Source organism: Coregonus lavaretus (genome assembly GCF_964263955.1).
Source record: "Coregonus lavaretus genome assembly, chromosome: 22".
Taxonomy (NCBI): Eukaryota; Metazoa; Chordata; class Actinopteri; order Salmoniformes; family Salmonidae; genus Coregonus; species Coregonus lavaretus.
In genome coordinates, this window is record NC_140009.1 from 8,892,399 (window position 1) to 8,912,946 (window position 20,548).

General features: G+C 45.4%; 1 protein-coding gene across 1 annotated transcript in view; it reads left to right on the plus strand.

Moving 5' to 3' along the window:
* LOC311150333 (rho GTPase-activating protein 39-like) overlaps window positions 1–20,548 on the plus strand; it is a 118,957-nt gene that overhangs the window by 70,161 nt on the left and 28,248 nt on the right. The window contains exons 3-6 of the mRNA XM_084187738.1: window positions 6,799–7,291; window positions 7,406–8,296; window positions 15,594–16,233; window positions 16,697–16,792. Coding sequence (XP_084043864.1) covers window positions 6,799–7,291; window positions 7,406–8,296; window positions 15,594–16,233; window positions 16,697–16,792 — 2,120 coding nt within the window. The remainder of the gene's footprint in view (window positions 1–6,798; window positions 7,292–7,405; window positions 8,297–15,593; window positions 16,234–16,696; window positions 16,793–20,548) is intronic.

The following is a 20,548-nucleotide window of genomic DNA, read 5'->3' on the forward strand; positions in this document are numbered from 1 at the left end:
TTCCAACGGTTTGCTAAGAGCTGGCAGCAAGCTGATAAGTCAATTTGCAGTAAATCAGCCAGTCAGATGTGCAGCCATACTTATTAGCCACTCCTTTTGCCCCATCTCTTTCAACCATACAGTTTTTCAATTCCTCATCAACCCATGGAGCCTTAATTTACTGCAGTGGGCTAAATCAGGGTCACACAGAGAGTTTCTGGGTAGTGTTAAACAAATCTACTTTGAAACAAAAGTCTACACCTCACAGCTGGTTGAGAGAAGGCCAATGGTGTGCAAAGCTGTCATCAAGGCAAACGGTGGCTATTTGAAGAATCTCAAATATAAAATAGATTTTGATTTGTTTAACACTTTTTGGGGTTACTACATGATTCCATTTGTGTTATTTCGTAGTTTTTAAGTCTTCACTATCATTCTACAATATAAAAAATAGTAAAAATTAAGAAAAACCCTTGATTGAGTAGGTGTCCAAACTTTTGACTGGTAGTGTACATCACAGAAGACTGAAACATAACAAAACTATTTGACATAGAAACACCAGATATTTGGCGTTGAATTATTTTGTTTGTTTATTAATTATTAAATTATGAAAAATATTAATAACATTCCACCCATCAGGCCACTAGGTCATTTGACTGCAGAAAAGGGTTACCTACCAATTCTAGCAGTCAGTTTCTTAAGAGGTGCATGTTTATCAATAATTGGAAGAAGCAATTTCATAAATTCATCAAGTGCGGCGCCTGGATGCTCTTTATTAATCACATCAGACCAACAAACATTTTTAACATCATCCACATAAGAGTCACAGCATAATCTTTTGTATGATCTCTTATACACTACTTTAGGCCCAACTTTTGGAACTTTGGCTTTCCTGGATATAGCCACTATATTGTGATCACTGCATCCAATGGGTACGGATACAGCTTTAGAACAAACTTGTACAGTATTAGTAAAAATGTGATCAATACATGTGGATGGATATTGTTCCTGTAGTGTTTGTAAACACCCTGGTAGGTTGATTCATAAACTGAACCAGATTACAGGCACTGATTACAGTGAGGATCTTCCTGTTGAGTGGACAGCTTGATGAAAACCAGTCCATATTCAGGTCCCCAAGAAAGTAGACCATTCTGTTTACATCACATAAACTATCAAGCATTTCACACAGTATTTAGATACTACTATTAGCACTTGGTGGCTTATAGCAATACCCCAAAATAATAGGCTTTAGATGAGGCAGGTGAACCTGCAGCCACAGCACTTCAATAACACTTGACATGAGATCTTCTCTAAACATTACAGGGATATACCTGTGAATATACAATGAGTATAGAAAACATTAAGAACACCTGCTCTTTCCATGACATAGACTGACCAGGTGAAAGCTTTGAGACAATTGAGACAATTGAGACATGGATTGTGTATGTGTGCCATTCAGAGGGTGAATGGGCAAGACAAAATATTTAAGTGCCTTTGAACGGGGTATGGTAATAGGTGCCAGGCACACCGGTTTGTTTCAAGAACTGCAACACTGCTGTTTTTTTTTAACGCTCAACAGTTTCCTGTGTGTATCAAGAATGGTCCACCACCCAGAGGACACCTGTAAGGGTTGGTGTGAGGTGTGACCCAGGTGTGGTGCAGGATAGACAACAGGCAGAGATGGTGAAACAAGGATCTTTACTGATGGTCCCAAAACCAGGATACAAAATAACGGACTTGTCACGATAAAATAAAGGAGGAGCAAATTGGTCTCCAAAAACAGGCTGACAGCAAACATACGAAATACTAACTACGACTGAAAACAACAATGAAACAGGGAGAACACTTCTCAAGTACCTGTACATACGTCTTGTGATCAGACACTGATTAGTACTGTTTGGCATCGAGAACTAGCAGAGAAAACAGAGCAAGGTAACACAGGGAAGTGAGGGCATAAATACACAGGTGAACAGGTAGACCCAGGTGACACCAATAGGATGATGATTAGTCCAGACTGTGAGTGAGGAGGTGCCTAAGGTTGTCGGAGGATGACACCTAGTGGGTCGCTCCGGAACTGCGACCCTCTCCTGTAACAGACATCTAGCCAACTTGACACAACTGTGGGAAGCATTGGAGTCAACATGGGCCAGCATCCCTGTGGAACACTTTCGATACCTTATAGAGTCCATGCCATGACAAATTCAGGCTGTTCTGAGGGCAAAAGGGGGGGTGCAACTCAATATTAGGAAGGTGTTCTTAATGTTGGTATAGTCAGTGTATATACCAACACCTCCCCCATAAGCATTCCTGTCTCTTCTATAGATGTTATATTCTTGTATTGCTACTGTTGTATCATCAAAGGAATTATCTAAGTGAGTCTCAGAAATGGCTAATATATTAATGTTAGCAAGTTATTCATTTCATGAACCTTATTTCTAAGGCTACATATATTAATATGGGCTATTTTCAGCCCTTTCCTGAGTAGCTTCTCAGAGATAGACATAATATGGAAAAGAACAAACAAAGCAAGAAAAAAAAAGAAAAAAAGTTCATTAATCAGTTGGTGTGGGTAAGTGTATGTGCTGCGGGGTTGAAGCTACAAGAACGGAGAGGAGAGGGGAGAGGAGAGGGGAGAGGAGAGGGGAGAGGAGAGAGGGGAGGGGAGGGGAGGGGAGAGAGGGAGAGGAGAGGAGAGGGGAGGGGAGGGGAGCAGAGTCTCAGTGTGGGTCAGTGTGGGGAGCAGGTCGCGGGGGGGACTCACATGCTGAGAGTCTATCAGAGAGGAGAGAGGCTGAGCTGGAACAGAACAGCTCACATTCCAGTTATTGTAACAGGGGAAGGAGAAGGGCTACAGCCTTTCTTTCCTCCTCTCTCTCTCGTTCTCCTTTTCTTCTTTTTTTTTTTACTCCCCTCTCAGCAACTCAGCAACTCCACAATTAAACTGAGACACTGGTGGCAGGCTACAATTAAGAAGATCTGTAAAGAGCTCTGGAGTCTTGACTCGTGTGTTTTCACTGAAGACACACAGCGGGCCCTGGGTTGGTTTGAAGACGCAGGCTGAATTAGATCCTCCTCCTGAGACGCTGGTTTGTTTTCTTTTGGTTTTGACGAGGAGGGGATGTAGCAGCGTTCACACGGGGACTGAAGGGACCCCTGCCGTTACAACGCTGTCCCACGCCAACACAGGGACACAAGAGGGGGGTAAGTTACCTTCGGATCTTTTTTAGGGGACAAAAACCACCCTCCACCCCCCATTACGCCTCTTTACTCAGGAAATGCTAAGTGTAAGTGCTTTGACCTAAATTAAGATGTTATGGACAGACTAGACTGACCAGAGCTCTGTTGTCCTTTACTTATCAGAGGCTATATGGTGTTGTCCTTTACTTATCAGAGGCTATATGGATGTTGTCCTTTACTTATCAGAGGCTATATGGTGTTGTCCTTTACTTATCAGAGGCTATATGGATGTTGTCCTTTACTTATCAGAGGCTATATGGTGTTGTCCTTTACTTATCAGAGGCTATATGGATGTTGTCCTTTACTTATCAGAGGCTATATGGATGTTGTCCTTTACTTATCAGAGGCTATATGGTGTTGTCCTTTACTTATCAGAGGCTATATGATGTTGTCCTTTACTTATCAGAGGGTATATGGTGTTGTCCTTTACTTATCAGAGGCTATATGATGTTGTCCTCTACTTATCAGAGGCTATATGGATGTTGTTCTTTACTTATCAGAGGCTATATGGTGTTGTCCTCTACTTATCAGAGGCTATATGATGTTGTCCTTTACTTATCAGAGGCTATATGATGTTGTCCTCTACTTATCAGAGGCTTTATGGATGTTGTCCTTTACTTATCAGAGGCTATATGGTGTTTGCCTTTACTTATCAGAGGCTATATGGTGTTGTCCTTTACTTATCAGAGGCTATATGGATGTTGTCCTTTACTTATCAGAGGCTATATGGATGTTGTCCTTTACTTATCAGAGGCTATATGGTGTTGTCCTTTACTTATCAGAGGCTATATGATGTTGTCCTTTACTTATCAGAGGGTATATGGTGTTGTCCTTTACTTATCAGAGGCTATATGATGTTGTCCTCTACTTATCAGAGGCTATATGGATGTTGTCCTTTACTTATCAGAGGCTATATGGTGTTGTCCTCTACTTATCAGAGGCTATATGATGTTGTCCTTTACTTATCAGAGGCTATATGATGTTGTCCTCTACTTATCAGAGGCTTTATGGATGTTGTCCTTTACTTATCAGAGGCTATATGGTGTTTGCCTTTACTTATCAGAGGCTATATGGTGTTGTCCTTTACTTATCAGAGGCTATATGATGTTGTCCTTTACCTATCAGAGGCTATATGATGTTGTCCTCTACGTATCAGAGGCTATATGGATGTTGTCCTTTACCTATCAGAGGCTATATGGTGTTTGCCTTTACTTATCAGAGGCTATATGGTGTTGTCCTCTACTTATCAGAGGCTATATGATGTTGTCCTTTACTTATCAGAGACTATATGATGTTGTTCTTTACTTATCAGAGGCTATATGATGTTGTCCTCTACTTATCAGAGGCTATATGGATGTTGTCCTTTACTTATCAGAGGCTATATGGTGTTGTCCTTTACTTATCAGAGACTATATGGTGTTGTCCTCTACTTATCAGAGGCTATATGATGTTGTTCTCTACTTATCAGAGGCTATATGGTGTTGTCCTCTACTTATCAGAGGCTATATGATGTTGTCCTTTACTTATCAGAGGCTATATGATGTTGTCCTTTACTTATCAGAGTATATATGATGTTGTCCTCTACTTATCAGAGGCTATATGGTGTTGTCCTCTACTTATCAGAGGCTATATGATGTTGTTCTCTACTTATCAGAGGCTATATGGTGTTGTCCTCTACTTATCAGAGGCTATATGATGTTGTCCTTTACTTATCAGAGGCTATATGATGTTGGGGTGTGGGGGGATTTTGATTGTGGTTATGCTGTTTTTACAGTAGACGTTTAGGGGTGTTGAAAGTTGAGTGCTGGTTAGATTAGCTAGTTGGAGAGATTATCAGGTTGCTTGTGGAGTGTGTAGGGCTGAAAGCTGGATCTGGGGTCCGAGGGAGTGCTGAGTAGGCTGCACCACAAGTGGACCAGAACACCCAGGGCATTGATGCAGGATTAGGGGCTGACATTCCACTGCCCTCTAAGGGAACGTGGAAGGGGTGGTGTGTGTGTGCATGCAGGGGGTGTAAATGGAGTTGTAGTTTTGACAGCTTCACTTGGCAGACTGTAACGTTGGAATAAAGTGGCTGGATTCCTGTTTACCCAAGTGTAGAGACCTTTCCTGTTGTGTTTCTCCTACAAACATGACCGTGATGTTCTGGAAAATGAGTGTGTTTGTGTGGGTGGGCGTGTGGGTATTCCTGTTTGATAAGCTGAGTAAGGGTTTTGTTGAGAAATGTGTTTCCATTGTTTCATTGTGTCTCCTTTAGTAATATTAATAGCTAGTAAGATTAATTTAGTTTCCATGCCCTGATTATGTACTCGCACTATGGCCATGTTTGTTGGAAACTAAACCAGCACAATCTCACAGTCGCACTGCGTCAGATCAGAACCACCTCAAGTCGTGCTGTAACCTGCACAGTCTCATACCTGTCTCATGGTTGTAACCTGCACAGTCTCATACCTGTCTCATGGTTGTAACCTGCACAGTCTCATACCTGTCTCATGGTTGTAACCTGCACAGTCTCATACCTGTCTCACGGTTGTAACCTGCACAGTCTCATACCTGTCTCATGGTTGTAACCTGCACAGTCTCATACCTGTCTCACGGTTTAACCTGCACAGTCTCATACCTGTCTCACGGTTGTAACCTGCACAGTCTCATACCTGTCTCACGGTTGTAACCTGCACAGTCTCATACCTGTCTCACGGTTGTAACCTGCACAGTCTCATACCTGTCTCACAGTTGTAACCTGCACAGTCTCATACCTGTCTCACGGTTGTAACCTGCACAGTCTCATACCTGTCTCACGGTTTAACCTGCACAGTCTCATACCTGTCTCACGGTTGTAACCTGCACAGTCTCATACCTGTCTCACAGTTGTAACCTGCACAGTCTCATACCTGTCTCACGGTTGTAACCTGCACAGTCTCATACCTGTCTCACGGTTTAACCTGCACAGTCTCATACCTGTCTCACGGTTGTAACCTGCACAGTCTCATACCTGTCTCACGGTTGTAACCTGCACAGTCTCATACCTGTCTCACGGTTTAACCTGCACAGTCTCATACCTGTCTCACGGTTTAACCTGCACAGTCTCATACCTGTCTCACGGTTTAACCTGCACAGTTTTTCTCTTGTTTCTCATGTCAGTAACTGTCAGTCAGCTAAAAAAATGTTGATTTGTAAGTTATTCTAGCGGCCAGCTACCTAAACTTGTAATTATCATGGTCGAATGACCAACCGGGGGCCCCCCATTGATTTTGTTAGTCACTCTCACTCAGATATCATATTAAAAACTGGTATCATTTCTCTCCACCCTATGGTAAAATGTTTAGAATTGCAGGAAATGAACGCTAAAACTTCCCCAAAAAATATACGCTTTTAATAGGGGGGCTAAAATGTTTTGCTTGCAAGGTGGGAAGGGGAGGTGGGGGGGGGGGGGCAACAATGTGGGTAAGGATGTGGGTACGCAGACCGGCGAACCACTGCAGTTCAGATGTTTTGTGGCCCCCACCGCCATCAAAGTTGCCCATCCCTGATGTATAAATATTACTTTTATTATTCATCATAAAATCTTCTTCTCTTCTGTTCCAGGGACTCAGGTCAAAGATGGCAGCCAGCTCCGGGATCGAAGGCAGCCATGTTGGTGAAGGTGAACAGCATTGGGAGGAACCAGTCTGTGGTGCCCGCTAGCACCCAGCACCTCTTCCACCTCAACACTCTCAACCCTGGGAGCCCTGCTGTGTGCCAGGTCCATTCAGACAGACCCAGTCCCAGACCCAACCCCAGCCCTGCAGGCAAGATGGCTTCCCCTGTGGACCACAAGCAAGCCTTCCACCTGAAGAAGGGAGACAACGGTAACTTCTGCCTGGTGATGCCCTCCAGTGGCAGCCAGGTCTACCAGACCCCACAGAGGTCTCAGGCTGGCACCCCCTGGCCCTCCTCGCCCCAGTATGGTGCCACCCCGCCCATCTATGATGAACCACCCATGGATACACCTATCTATGACGAGCCCCCGATGGAGGTAGAGGTGGAGGGGGCCGCCCTCCTGAACAGGCCCTCCACCCCAACCACCAGCCTGCAGAGGGTCTGCCAGCCCCACCCCCAGTCCCACCCCCAGACCCAGTCCCACCCCCAGACCCAGCCTCAGCCCCACCCCCAGACCCAGCCTCAGACCCAGCCCCACCCCCAGACCCAGACCCAACCTCAGCAGCAGCCCAAGCTGCTTCAATACCCAGCCTCTCACCTGGCCTCCAAACACAAAAGGAACCCCTCCGCCACAGAGTACAGCCCCGCTGGATGGGAGTGCATCAAACACATGGTCAACGTGGACCCTGCCACCTGCAAGCAGAGCCCCTTATCCCAGCCTATCCAGACAGAGCAGGCCCCTGCTCCAGACCCTGACCTGCCCCCCTCTCCATCCCCAGGCCCAGGCCCAGGCGTGACCCAGCCCAGGCCCAAGGAGGTGAGCCTGGAGAAGAAGCAGTCATGGCGTCTCCTGGAGACCAGCGTGAGGAAGAACATGGAGGCCCGACACACCCGGCAGAACAGCGTGGCCTCCCAGGAGTACCCAGCGCCGGCCGCTGTCACCTACCAGGACTCAGGCTACTCCACCGGGCCCTCGCCCAGCTTGAGGAGGAAGAACCGCCGGAGAGCCCTGGGCGGTGGGGCTGGGGGAGCAGGGCAGGGCCGGCCAGGCTCGGTGGGCAGCAGTGGGGAGCTCAGTGCCCTGAATGAGAAGCTGATGGCAGAGATGCGGGTGGTGGTGAGTCAACCTAACACCCTGCGTGGCAGCAAGGCCAGCCTGGACACTGAGATGTCTGAGGGCTCTGTACCTCGGGCCCGTTCCCCCCTGGACTCCCTGAAGAAGTACGGGGGCCGCAGCTCCTCCCGGGAGGATATCAGCGCCAGTAACCGCTCTCTGTACCGGGCCGGGAGCGGGAGTACCCACGGCGACGTGCCCCTCTCGCCCCTGGCGTCGGAGGGCATGGTGCGTCAGAAACGGACCTATGAGAAGGTGGACACTCTGGAGAAGAGCATCATCAGCCAGAACAGCCTGTCCTCCTCAGAGCCCCCGATGTCCCTCTCACAGGTAAAGTTCAGTACAGCCCGCCTCTCAACACTTTGTACTATATCTTGGTGTGAATGTTGTTCTTGTCTTAGCTGTGTCTTAGCATTCAGACCTCTTTGTGTATACACCGTAGAAAACAGGCCTGTTCCTCTGGCGTGTGTTATATATAGTTATGTGGTGATATGTTGACATGTGTCGGGTGGCTGATGTGTTCCAGCCCACTGGGCACACACTGGTTGAATCAACGTTGTTTCCACGTCATTTCAATGAAATTACGTTGAACCAACGTGGAATACCCAGTGCGAGGGCCGCTCCAGCCTGCTGTTCTGCTGTGTATAGAACAGCGTGTTGACATATGAAAGGGCGGTCTGTGTAAGGGAAGCTCTGTACTCTCTACCTTGTGTGACGGGGCATGGGCTAATTAGCCTCGATAGGTGTATTACTGCAGGTCAGCTGGAATGTCTACATGCCCTGGGAATTCTCTGTCTCTCTACCGGAAATGAAGCTACCACCTTTCTCCTTGTTTTCTTTTGAAGCAGTTCTAGGGAACAACAATTGTTCTATTTTCCTCCTGTGTGGCGTTGGAGATGTGGCAGTGTGTAAGCGTTGCTAAGGGAAGGCAGCAGTAATCTCTGTCTCTCCCGGCCTTCTTTTCTCACCTCCCTCTCGCTTCAGCCCTCAGGAGAAAAATTGGACGCTGTTGACATCCTGTCGCCGTAGGAACAATGCAGAAGAAAGCTGATCGCTCTCAGTTTCCTGTTGCCAAAGTCTGTGTTCCATTCCAGCAAAAAGGGGGCTTTGCGTCGGAGTGCCTTGAATCATATTGGAGTTGTTTTTAATCACATTTTGTATCGCTCCTTTCCTATAAAAAACAACAACATCACGTTGATGCAGTGTGTGTTGTCACCAGAGACAGTCCCAAGCCTCCTTCTTGCCTAATTGTTTTAGAAATAGTGTATAGTGTGATTTGGGTTAGCCTAGTTCCTGGTTGTGGCTGGTTACATATAACGTTAGGCGGGGAGTTGTTTTTGTCAATGGCTTTATCAACTCAAACCACATCCACCCCCATAACTGGAAGTCTGGCTGCTCTGCGGGGACTCTGAACAGAACAACCTGCACATAAAAACTAAAAACAGAGAGCTAGGACTCCACAGGCTACACGTTTGCGGTAGACAGGAAAAATAAACATGAAACGCGCATTAGTTTTAATGGGGGCGAGAACTCCGATCCCCCGCGTGAGGTGTCGCTCAGCTCTCCAAATCCATAAGGTGGCTTTGTCACCTCCACCAAGAAAACACTGCATGCCTGGAGGAGCTCTCCTGCAGAGAGTGAGGAAGAGATAGAGATTCCATTCCGCTCTCAGCATCCATCTCTCAGTCTCGTGGCAGTGAAGTGCTTTGAGAGGATGGGATCATATGATACAGTGGCCGTGTCCGAATACCCGTAATTGCGTTCTAAATAGTAGGGATTTTGGGTTTGCGAAAATATTAAGTTTTATAGTATGTGCTATTTCTAAATTTTATATGCTTTAAATGCCAGGATGTCGTACTCATTTCACCTTTTCATGCTATTGAGGAAGATAATAGTCTTTCCAGACTCACGTGTGTTTAACAACAGCTGATAATCAGCTGAGGGGACACGCTGTAACAAAATTATTTTTGTTTTTATTTTTATATTTTTATTTAACCTTTATTTAACCAGATAAGCCAGTTGAGAACAAGTTCTCATTTACAACTGCAACCTGGCCAATATAAAGCAAAGCAGTGCGATAAAAACAACAACAACAGAGTTACATATGGAATAAACAAAACGTACAGTCAATAACACAATAGAAAATCTATATACAGTGTGTGCAAATGTAGTAAATTATGGAGGTAAGGCAATAAATAGGCCATAGTGCAAAATAATTACAATTTAGTATTAACACTGAACGAATGGCGGGAATCAACGCAATTGCGCATTAGGTGACGCGTTCTCAGTAGGATGAGCCTAGTATGTTGATATTTGTTGCTTACTGCATCAGTTTTTACTAAACAGTACGTTCTAAATAGTATGTAGCACGATTAGTAAACAGTATGTCGTTTTTACTGAGTTTGTGTGTGGTAAGCGCACATGAGTGTGTGCATGAGTGTTTATTTTGAGAGATTGTACCATGCAGTTCGGTGAAAGGAATGGCGACCAACCACCCAGGTAGAGAGGTGAGATAGAGAGAGTATGTAAGCTAGATGAAATAGAGGAAAATAGAACACCATTCTTTGATGCCTCAACGAATTTGATCCTGGCTGCAGTGTGTCATGTGTTGGGCTGGGCTTGGGGACTTACTAGGGAGAAGGCCCTGTTAACTGCCTCTGTCAGTATGTGAGACTTTTTCCCCCACACTAGCGCTTAGCGGGGGGTTACGCTAGCTCCATCCATCCACTATCACAGCTGGGCCACTGGAGAATACTCTAACCTCTGCTCTGAAACGTGCACTGGACTGGACTGGACTGGACTGGACTTTTCAATAAAACACACCCACACTTTTTATACTGTCTGGACGAACTTAATAGAATTGTTGGTCTCATTCCAGGACTATTTCTATTGTGTAAAGGGAAAAAGGGATCTCTGTTTTTGACAGTAGAAATAAGAACAATCCCTCCACAATAGTTTTTTTTTTTTTCAGACAATGAGGATTTGGGAGTAAGGATTGGGGAGAGAGGGTTCAGGCAGTCCTACTCCCCACCGGGCTGATTGCTGGTTGGGAGGAACAGAGTAGTCCCAGTCCAGTCCAGCCTTGCAACCACTACAAAGGCACCATAGTGTTACATATAAAACTCTCTGGATCACTGGGTATAATGTCTTGGAATGGGATCACTTACATTCTGGATTTACAGTCCTTTATCTACTTCTAAATTGGAGACTCTGCTTGGAGACTTTTACTGGTTATGAGACTTATGTCTCTGTAACTGTCCAATCAGAGGTTGAGTTACTGACTGTTATCAACAGCAATAGCCATCTTGAATGGCCTCAAATCCTCAGAGCTGATAGCAGTGTTTTTCTTGTGGATGTGTGCGTGTTCCGTGGTGTGCATTTATCATGTACTCAAATGTGCTCCTATATGAAATTCCTACGTTATGCAGATGAATACTCAAGTCACATGTCGAAATACGTTTGGTGCTGAGTCGTTTCACTGTTCATTGTCAGATCTGTAGGAGAGTAACTTGGCAGAAGCTGCCTATGCTCTGCAAAGAGACTGGGGCTGAGGCTGTGTGTGGGTTGAAATGGCCTGACTGAAATGTGGTTCAGGCCCACAGAAACCATATCATTCACTGCTGTATATAAACACCCATGGAAATGACTCTCCCAAAGGCCTTCAGCAAGAATGCCTGTCTGAAATTGAAAAATTAAGGGGGTCCTAAATAACTAGACATCAGTAATTAGCAGGGTCTGTAATAGTGGATCTTTTATCAAACCATCATGTAAAAACTAACACAATTCATCAGGATTTATTTGAACACACTTTACATTTTTACATTTCAGTCATTTAGCAGACGCTCTTATCCAGAGCGACTTACAGTTAGTGAGTGCATAGATTTTTCATACTGTGGGCAATGTGGCGTTAAGAGTCTGTATTTTTGTTGTAACTTTGCCATTCTCTCTTGTCTGTGAGAGTTGCCACTGTCGCTGGCTGGATGTGCCTCGTTTGAAGGTACCCCAGCCTGCCGTGCACCCCCCCTCAGCCTCCCCAAATGTGCCTAAGGAGGAGTATCTTGCACTGTTATCTGCACCCAGCCTGTGAGAGAGGCCAGTCAAACCACACAGGACACTGCTAAACCCAATCACAGTCTATCACACTGACCAGGAAGAGATGGCACTGACAGCCATCTGGAACACACAGAGAGAAAGAGAGAGAAAGAGAGCGAGAGAGCGAGAGAGCGAGAGAGAGAGAGAGAGAGAGAGAGAGAGAGAGAGAGAGAGAGAGAGAGAGAGAGAGAGAGAGAGAGAGAGAGAGAGAGAGAGAGAGAGAGAGAGAGAGAGAGAGAGAGAGAGAGAGAGAGAGAGAGAGAGATTTAATTACTAAATGAGAGAGAGGAGGATGAATGCATAAGAAAGAGATGGAGAGCTGGACAGAGAGAGAAAGAAGGGATTGATGAAGATCCAGGCAGCAGATGCAGCCGTTTGGGGTAAGTGGCCAAAGCCAGAAAGTCTTAATCTTGTGTCCCCTCCTAGGACATCTGGTTAGGCACCCAGTAATTCCCTCAGCCCTTCCCCACGCTTAATTACCCAGCTAATGAGCCTTACACAACCCTTTTTTCCATCTGAGCCTGTTTAACCAGCCACTTTGATACGGTTACAAATTCATGGCAACTCAGCATTGACCACTAAGACCTCTGTTTTCAGCTTAGACTGATTTGTGACTGGTACCTCCATGGACACGTTTTATATTGTGCGATTAATTCAAAATGATGTGGGTTTAGGGAAAGGCTGTTTTGGCCTGAGCGGGTCTTAGTGGAGCTTAGCTCCAGACCTGCTGAGGGGGTTAGGGTTGGAAAGCTTTGGACCTGAGCTGTGGAAAAATACACCAGTTATACTTCTGACCAACGGCCCACATGGTTCATATCACCGTGCTGCATGGATTACTGCACCACTGAAAAGATGATCATGCGGCTTTTGTTTTTAATAAGACCACATTATGAAGCCCTTACTACATAGACATATGTCTTTTACGGCTGCTATGGAAAATTGGGGTACCCTCCCTGGTCCCTACCCACACATCGCTGTCAGAACAATAATGTAAAGCCTGATATATAGGAGGCCAGAGTTCCTCTAACAGATCTGCCTGACTTCTGCAGCATTACATTGTAAATATGACATCATATGAGTATGAATGTAAAAGCCCATCTTTCAAATCAAATTTTATTTGTCACATGCGCCGAATACAACAGGTGTGTAGACCTTACAGTGAAATGCTTACTTACAAGCCCTTAACCAACAATGCAAAATAAGTGTTAAGTAAAAAATTGATAACTAAAAAATGTAAAATAATTAAATAGCAGCAGTAAAATAACAGTAGCGAGGCTATATACAGGGGGTACCGGTACAGAGTCAATGTGCGGGGGCACAGGTTAGTCGAGGTGATTGAGGTAATATGTACATTTACATTTTAGTCATTTAGCAGACGCTCACATGTGGGTAGAGTTAAAGTGACTATGCATAGATAATAAACAGGGTAGCAGCAGCATAAAATAGGGGGTGGGGGGGGGACAATGCAAATAGTCCGGGTAGCTATTTCATTAGCTGTTCAGGAGTCTTATGGCTTGGGGGTAGAAGCTGTTAAGAAGCCTTTTGGACCTAGACTTGCGGCTCCGGTACCACTTGCCGTGAGGTAGCAGAGAGAACAGTCTATGACTAGGGTGGCTGGAGTCTTTGACCATTTTTAGGGCCTTTCTCTGACACTGCCTGGTATAGAGGTCCTGGATGGCAGAAAGATTGGCCCCAGTGATGTACTGGGCCGTACGCGCTACCATCTGTAGTGCCTTGCGGTTGGAGGCCGAGCAGTTGCCATACCAGGCAGTGATGCAACCAGTCAGGATGCTCTCGGTGGTGCAACTGTAGAACTTTTTGAGGATCTGAGGACCCATGCCAAATCTTTTCAGTCTCCTGAGGGGGAATAGGAAATGTTCCATATGCACAAAAAGCTTATTTCACTCAAGAAGCTGATTAAACAACATGATCATTGCACAGGTGCACCTTGTGCTGGGGAAAATAAAAGGCCACTCTAAAATGTGCAATTTTGTCACACAACACAATGCCATAGATGTCTCAAGTTTTTAGGGAGTGTGCAATTGGCATGCTGACTGCAGAAATGTCCACCAGAGCTGTGGCCAGAGAATTGAATGTTAATTTCTCTACCATAAGCCATCTCCAACGTTGTTTTAGAGAATTTGGCAGTCCGTCCAACCGGCCTCACAACCGGACCACGTGTAACCCCACGGGATCATCTGAGACCAGCCACCCGGACAGCTGATGAAACTGTGGGTTTGCACAATTGAATATTTTCTGCACAAACTGTCAGAAACCGTCTTAGGGAAGCTCATCTGCGTGCTCGTCATCCTCACCAGGGTCTTGACCTGACTGCAGTTCGGCGTTGTAAACGACTTCAGTGGGCAAATGCTACCTTCGATGGCCACAGGCACGCTGGAGAAGTGTGCTCTTCACGGATTAATGTATGGCGTCGTGTGGAACGAGCGGTTTGCTGATGTCAATATTGGGAACAGAGTGCCCCATGGTGGTGGTGGGGTTATGGTATGGGAAGGCATAAGGTACGGACAATTAACACAATTGCATTTTATCAATGGCAATTTGAATGCACAGAGATACCGTGATGAGATCCTGCCATTCACCCGCCGCCATCACCTGATGTTTCAGCATGATGATGCAAGGCCCCATGTCGCAAGGATCTGTACACAATTTCTGGAAGCTGAACATTTCCCAGTTCTTCCATGGCCTGAATACTCACCAGACATGTCACCCATTGAGCATGTTTGGGATGCTCTAGATCGACGTGTACGACAGCGTGTTCCAGTTTCCACCAATATCCAGCAACTTCGCACAGCTATTGAAGAGGAGTGGGACAACGTTCAACAGGCCACAGTCAACAGCCTGATCAACTCTATGCGAAGGAGATGTGTCGCGCTGAATGAGGCAAATGGTGGTCACACCAGATACTGACTGGTTTTCTGATCCACGCCCCTACCTTCTTTTAAAGGTATCTGTGACCAACAGATGCATATCTGTATTCCCAGTCATGTGAAATCCATAGTTTAGGGCCTAATGAATGTATTTCAATTGACAGATTTCCTTAAATGAACTGTAACTCAGTAAAATCTTTGAAATTGTTGCATGTTGCGTATATATTTTTGTTCAGTGTAGTTTCATTTGTATTTGGTAAATGGCCAGTGGCAGTGGAAGTGTTTTGGCGTGATGGAAGGGAAGCAGCCAGAGGAAGGCTACAGAGAGTGGGGGATGGATGTTATGTTACCATACATGTGTTTTGATGTGATACCCACATTGGGTCACCTATTTCTGGAGTGTGATCTGCGTGAATGATTCCAGATTCTACTCTGTTAACACTTTAGGGGGAATGAGTAAACTGATCCTACAGTACGCACACTGACGAACACACACACACACACACACCATAATTCACATGCTCTATGTATGTTTACAGCATCAGACACATACCATCAACAGACAGTAATTCACATATGATTCCAGCTGTGGCGTTTATGTCTATGCCTTGCTAAAGCTTCCTCTCCCTCTGGGTCTTCTTCTCCAGGGAGGAACACTGGAATCCAAGGCCCAGTCAGAGATCTCATCACAAGGGGGAGGTAATGGACACAGGAGCACCCAGGTCTCCCCCCATGGAGTCAAAGTGACTGGAGACAGAGGGGGAGGTGGGGGAGGAGGAGGAGGCAGCAGCGTGGGATACCAGTACCCTTACACCACCCTCTGTAAACCTCCTCCAGACACCAACATGGTGGACTGGGCTAGTAAGAACCTGAACCTGCACACTCAGGGCCTGTTCCGCCGCCGCGTCTCCATCGCTAACATGCTCTCCTGGAAGAGGGGCTCCATCAAGAAGCCCATGCTGATCACCAGCGACCGTGCCGTCAAGAAAGAGGCCTGTGAGATGTTCAAGCTGGTTCAGGCCTACATGGGGGACCGTCCGGCCCGGCTGGAGCGCCGTCACGCCGCCCTGCTGGTGGTCACTAAGTGCTGGGGCATGCAGGCCCTGAGGGACGAACTGTACATCCAGCTGGTCAGACAGACCACTGACAACCTGAGCCTGAGGAGCCTGGAGGCCGGCTGGGAATTCATGGCCATCAGCCTGGCCTTCTTCTCCCCCTCGCCCAAGTTCAGAAGCTACCTGGAGGGGTACATCCAGAGACACCTGGAGCCCTCCAACGACAAGAAGAGTGAGTGGCAAAACTGCTTCTATTGATAATAATGTTTGTACTATTTATATACAGTACATCTATGAATCTTTGTCTGTTTTTACATGGGTTGTGGGTTGGTGAAGTTTGTTTTCCTGTAGCTGGTGGTTTTGGGGGTTTTGGAGTAAATATGATGTATTTGTTTGATTAGACTTGGGTGCATCCAGAGGTGTGTTTATGTATCCGGTATTCCCGTGTGTTCAAAAACAGCCAGTTGATATTGGTTTTCCAGCTATTATTATCTGGGATTCGGGCCAGATCAAACAGGATGCAGCACTGGAAAAGTGAGAAAATGAAAAAAAGGAGTGGGGTCAAAGTTGAGAGCCCAGCACAAAACACCATCATCTGTTTTTCAGACCTAGACTCTGGGGAGAGTGTTATTGCGACAAATATTTAATCAAAATAACATTTTGTCTTTACGTCCTCCTCGCCACTTCATTTACAGTCATGCAGCACATTATGGAAAAACAGGACATGAAGAACAAGAAGAATTCAAAGTCCCGGAAGAAGATGAAGCAGAACAACGAGGAAGAAGAAGAGGGTGAGTTTCTCTACAGTAACACTTGTTCTCTACAGTAACACTTGTTCTCTACAGTAACACTTGTTCTCTACAGTAACACTTGTTCTCTACAGTAACACTTGTTCTCTACAGTAACACTTGTTCTCTACAGTAACACTTGTTCTCTACAGTAACACTTGTTCTCTACAGTAACACTTGTTCACTACAGTAACACTTGTTCATTCACAGGAGAAAAAGAGGGAGGATTAACAGTTGAATTGAATTTATTTGAGTAAAAAACATAAACAACAATATGTATAATGTGTTCCTAGAGGATAGCAGTTACAAATATTAAATAAAACACTTGATCCAAAGTAGTCTTCACAGTGTAACCATCTTACAGCCGGCAGGCCGACACTCACAGAAAATATTAACCTATGGTCACACTTTATCTGGATAGTCTGGATTTTCCATCGGTAGATGCTCTACAGACAGTTTGTTGATAGTATGACTATCTGTTGATAAGCAACTGCTTTCGACAGTTACGGTTAGGTTTGAGGAAGAGTTAGAGTAAAGGTTAGATTTAGATGAAGGGTTAAAGTTAAGTTTAGGGTTAGGGTTAGGATAAGGGTTAAGGTCAGGGTTAGAGCTAGGGTTAGGGTTAGGGTTAGTAGATGGTTATTTGACATGTTACTGATAGTCTGTAGAGCATCTACAGTTGGACTATCAAAAATAAAGTGTTACCAACCTATGTCTCTTTCTATATGATATTGACAATTGAAGGTATTGCACACATTCACATCAGCACTAGACTCTTTAAATTAGATTAGCAGAACCACACAAAAGAGCCTTGAGGAACAAGAGCTGTGGTAACGTGTTCCCCTCTGTGCTTTATCTCTGTTGCCCAGCTGGGCAGGCTGGCACACACACACTGCCAGGCAGGGATTAGCAGGCAGATAGCCATGTTATAAGGGTGATCGTCCCTGGCCCTGTCTCCTCCTAACCCTCTGGCCTAAAGAGCATTAGTGATGCTGTCCAGGCCATGGCTGAGGGGACCTCTCTTTAGAGTGAGAGGAGACACCACCTTCCTAGACTCAAGAAGAGAAACCACTACGTAGACTCAATAAGAGACACCACCTACCTAGACTCAATAAGAGACACCACCTACCTAGACTCAAGAAGAGACACCACCTACCTAGACTCAAGAAGAGACACCACTACCTAGACTCAATAAGATACACCACTACCTAGACTCAATAAGAGACACAACCTTCCTAGACTCAAGAAGAGACACCACCTTCCTAGACTCAAAAAGAGACACCACTACCTAGACTCAATAAGAGACACCTAGACTCAAGAGACACCACCTACCTAGACTCAATAAGAGACACCACCTACCTAGACTCAATAAGAGACACCACCTACCTAGACTCAAGAAGAGACACCACCTACCTAGACTCAATAAGATACACCACTACCTAGACTCAATAAGAGACACAGCCTTCCTAGACTCAATAAGAGACACCACCTACCTAGACTCAAGAGACACCACCTACCTAGACTCAATAAGAGACACCACCTACCTAGACTCAATAAGAGACACCACCTACCTAGACTCAATAAGAGACACCTAGACTCAATAAGAGACACCACCTACCTATACTCAATTAGAGACACCACCTACCTAGACTCAATAAGAGACACCACCTACCTAGACTCAATAAGAGACACCACCTACCTAGACTCAATAAGAGACACCACCTACCTAGACTCAAGAGACACCCAGACTCAATAAGAGACACCACCTACCTAGACTCAATTAGAGACACAACCTACCTAGACTCAATAAGAGACACCACCTACATAGACTCAATAAGAGACACCACCTACCTAGACTCAATAAGAGACACCACCTACCTAGACTCAATAAGAGACACCACCTACCTAGACTCAATAACAGACACCACCTACCTAGACTGAATAAGAGACACCACCTACCTAGACTGAATAAGAGACCACCTACCTACTCAATAAGAGACACCACTACCTAGACTCAATAAGAGACACCACCTACCTAGACTCAAGAAGAGACACCACCTACCTAGACTCAATAAGATACACCACTACCTAGACTCAATAAGAGACACAGCCTTCCTAGACTCAATAAGAGACACCACCTACCTAGACTCAAGAGACACCACCTACCTAGACTCATAAGAGACACCACCTACCTAGACTCAATAAGAGACACCACCTACCTAGACTCAATAAGAGACACCTAGACTCAATAAGAGACACCACCTACCTATACTCAATTAGAGACACCACCTACCTAGACTCAATAAGAGACACCACCTACCTAGACTCAATAAGAGACACCACCTACCTAGACTCAATAAGAGACACCACCTACCTAGACTCAAGAGACACCCAGACTCAATAAGAGACACCACCTACCTAGACTCAATTAGAGACACAACCTACCTAGACTCAATAAGAGACACCACCTACCTAGACTCAATAAGAGACACCACCTACCTAGACTCAATAAGAGACACCACCTACCTAGACTCAATAAGAGACACCACCTACCTAGACTCAATAACAGACACCACCTACCTAGACTGAATAAGAGACACCACCTACCTAGACTGAATAAGAGACCACCTACCTACTCAATAAGAGACACCACTACATAGACTCAATAAGAGACACCACTACCTAAACTCAATAAGAGACACCACCTATTATTTAATCAAACAGCATGCTTAAAGCATCATACAAGTTCAGTGCATATAGTTGATTTTATTCAAACACATAGGGTGTGTCTATATACAGTGAGGGAAAAAAGTATTTGATCCCCTGCTGATTTTGTATGTTTGCCCACTGACAAAGACATGATCAGTCTATAATTTTAATGGTAGGTTTATTTGAACAGTGAGAGACAGAATAACAACAAAAAAATCCAGAAAAACGCATGTCAAAAATGTTATAAATTGATTTGCATTTTAATGAGGGAAATAAGTATTTGACCCCCTCTCAATCAGAAAGATTTCTGGCTCGCAGGTGTCTTTTATACAGGTAACGAGTTGAGATTAGGAGCACACTCTTAAAGGGAGTGCTCCTAATCTCAGTTTACCTGTATAAAAGACACCTGTCCACAGAAACAATCAATCAATCAGATTCCAAACTCTCCACCATGGCCAAGACCAAAGAGCTCTCCAAGGATGTCAGGGACAAGATTGTAGACCTACACAAGGCTGGAATGGGCTACAAGACCATCGCCAAGCAGCTTGGTGAGAAGGTGACAACAGTTGGTGCGATTATTCGCAAATGGAAGAAACACAAAATAACTGTCAATCTCCCTTGGCCTGGGGCTTCATGCAAGATCTCACCTCGTGGAGTTGCAATGATCATGAGAACGGTGAGGAATCAGCCCAGAACTACACGGGAGGATCTTGTCAATGATCTCAAGGCAGCTGGGACCATAGTCACCAAGAAAACAATTGGTAACACACTACGCCGTGAAGGACTGAAATCCTGCAACGCCCGCAAGGTCCCCCTGCTCAAGAAAGCACATATACAGGGCCGTCTGAAGTTTGCCAATTAACATCTGAATGATTCAGATGAGAACTGGGTGAAAGTGTTGTGGTCAGATGAGACCAAAATCGAGCTCTTTGGCATCAACTCAACTCGCCGAGTTTGGAGGAGGAGGAATGCTGCCTATGACCCCAAGAACACCATCCCCACCGTCAAACATGGAGGTGGAAACATTATGCTTTGGGGGTGTTTTTCTGC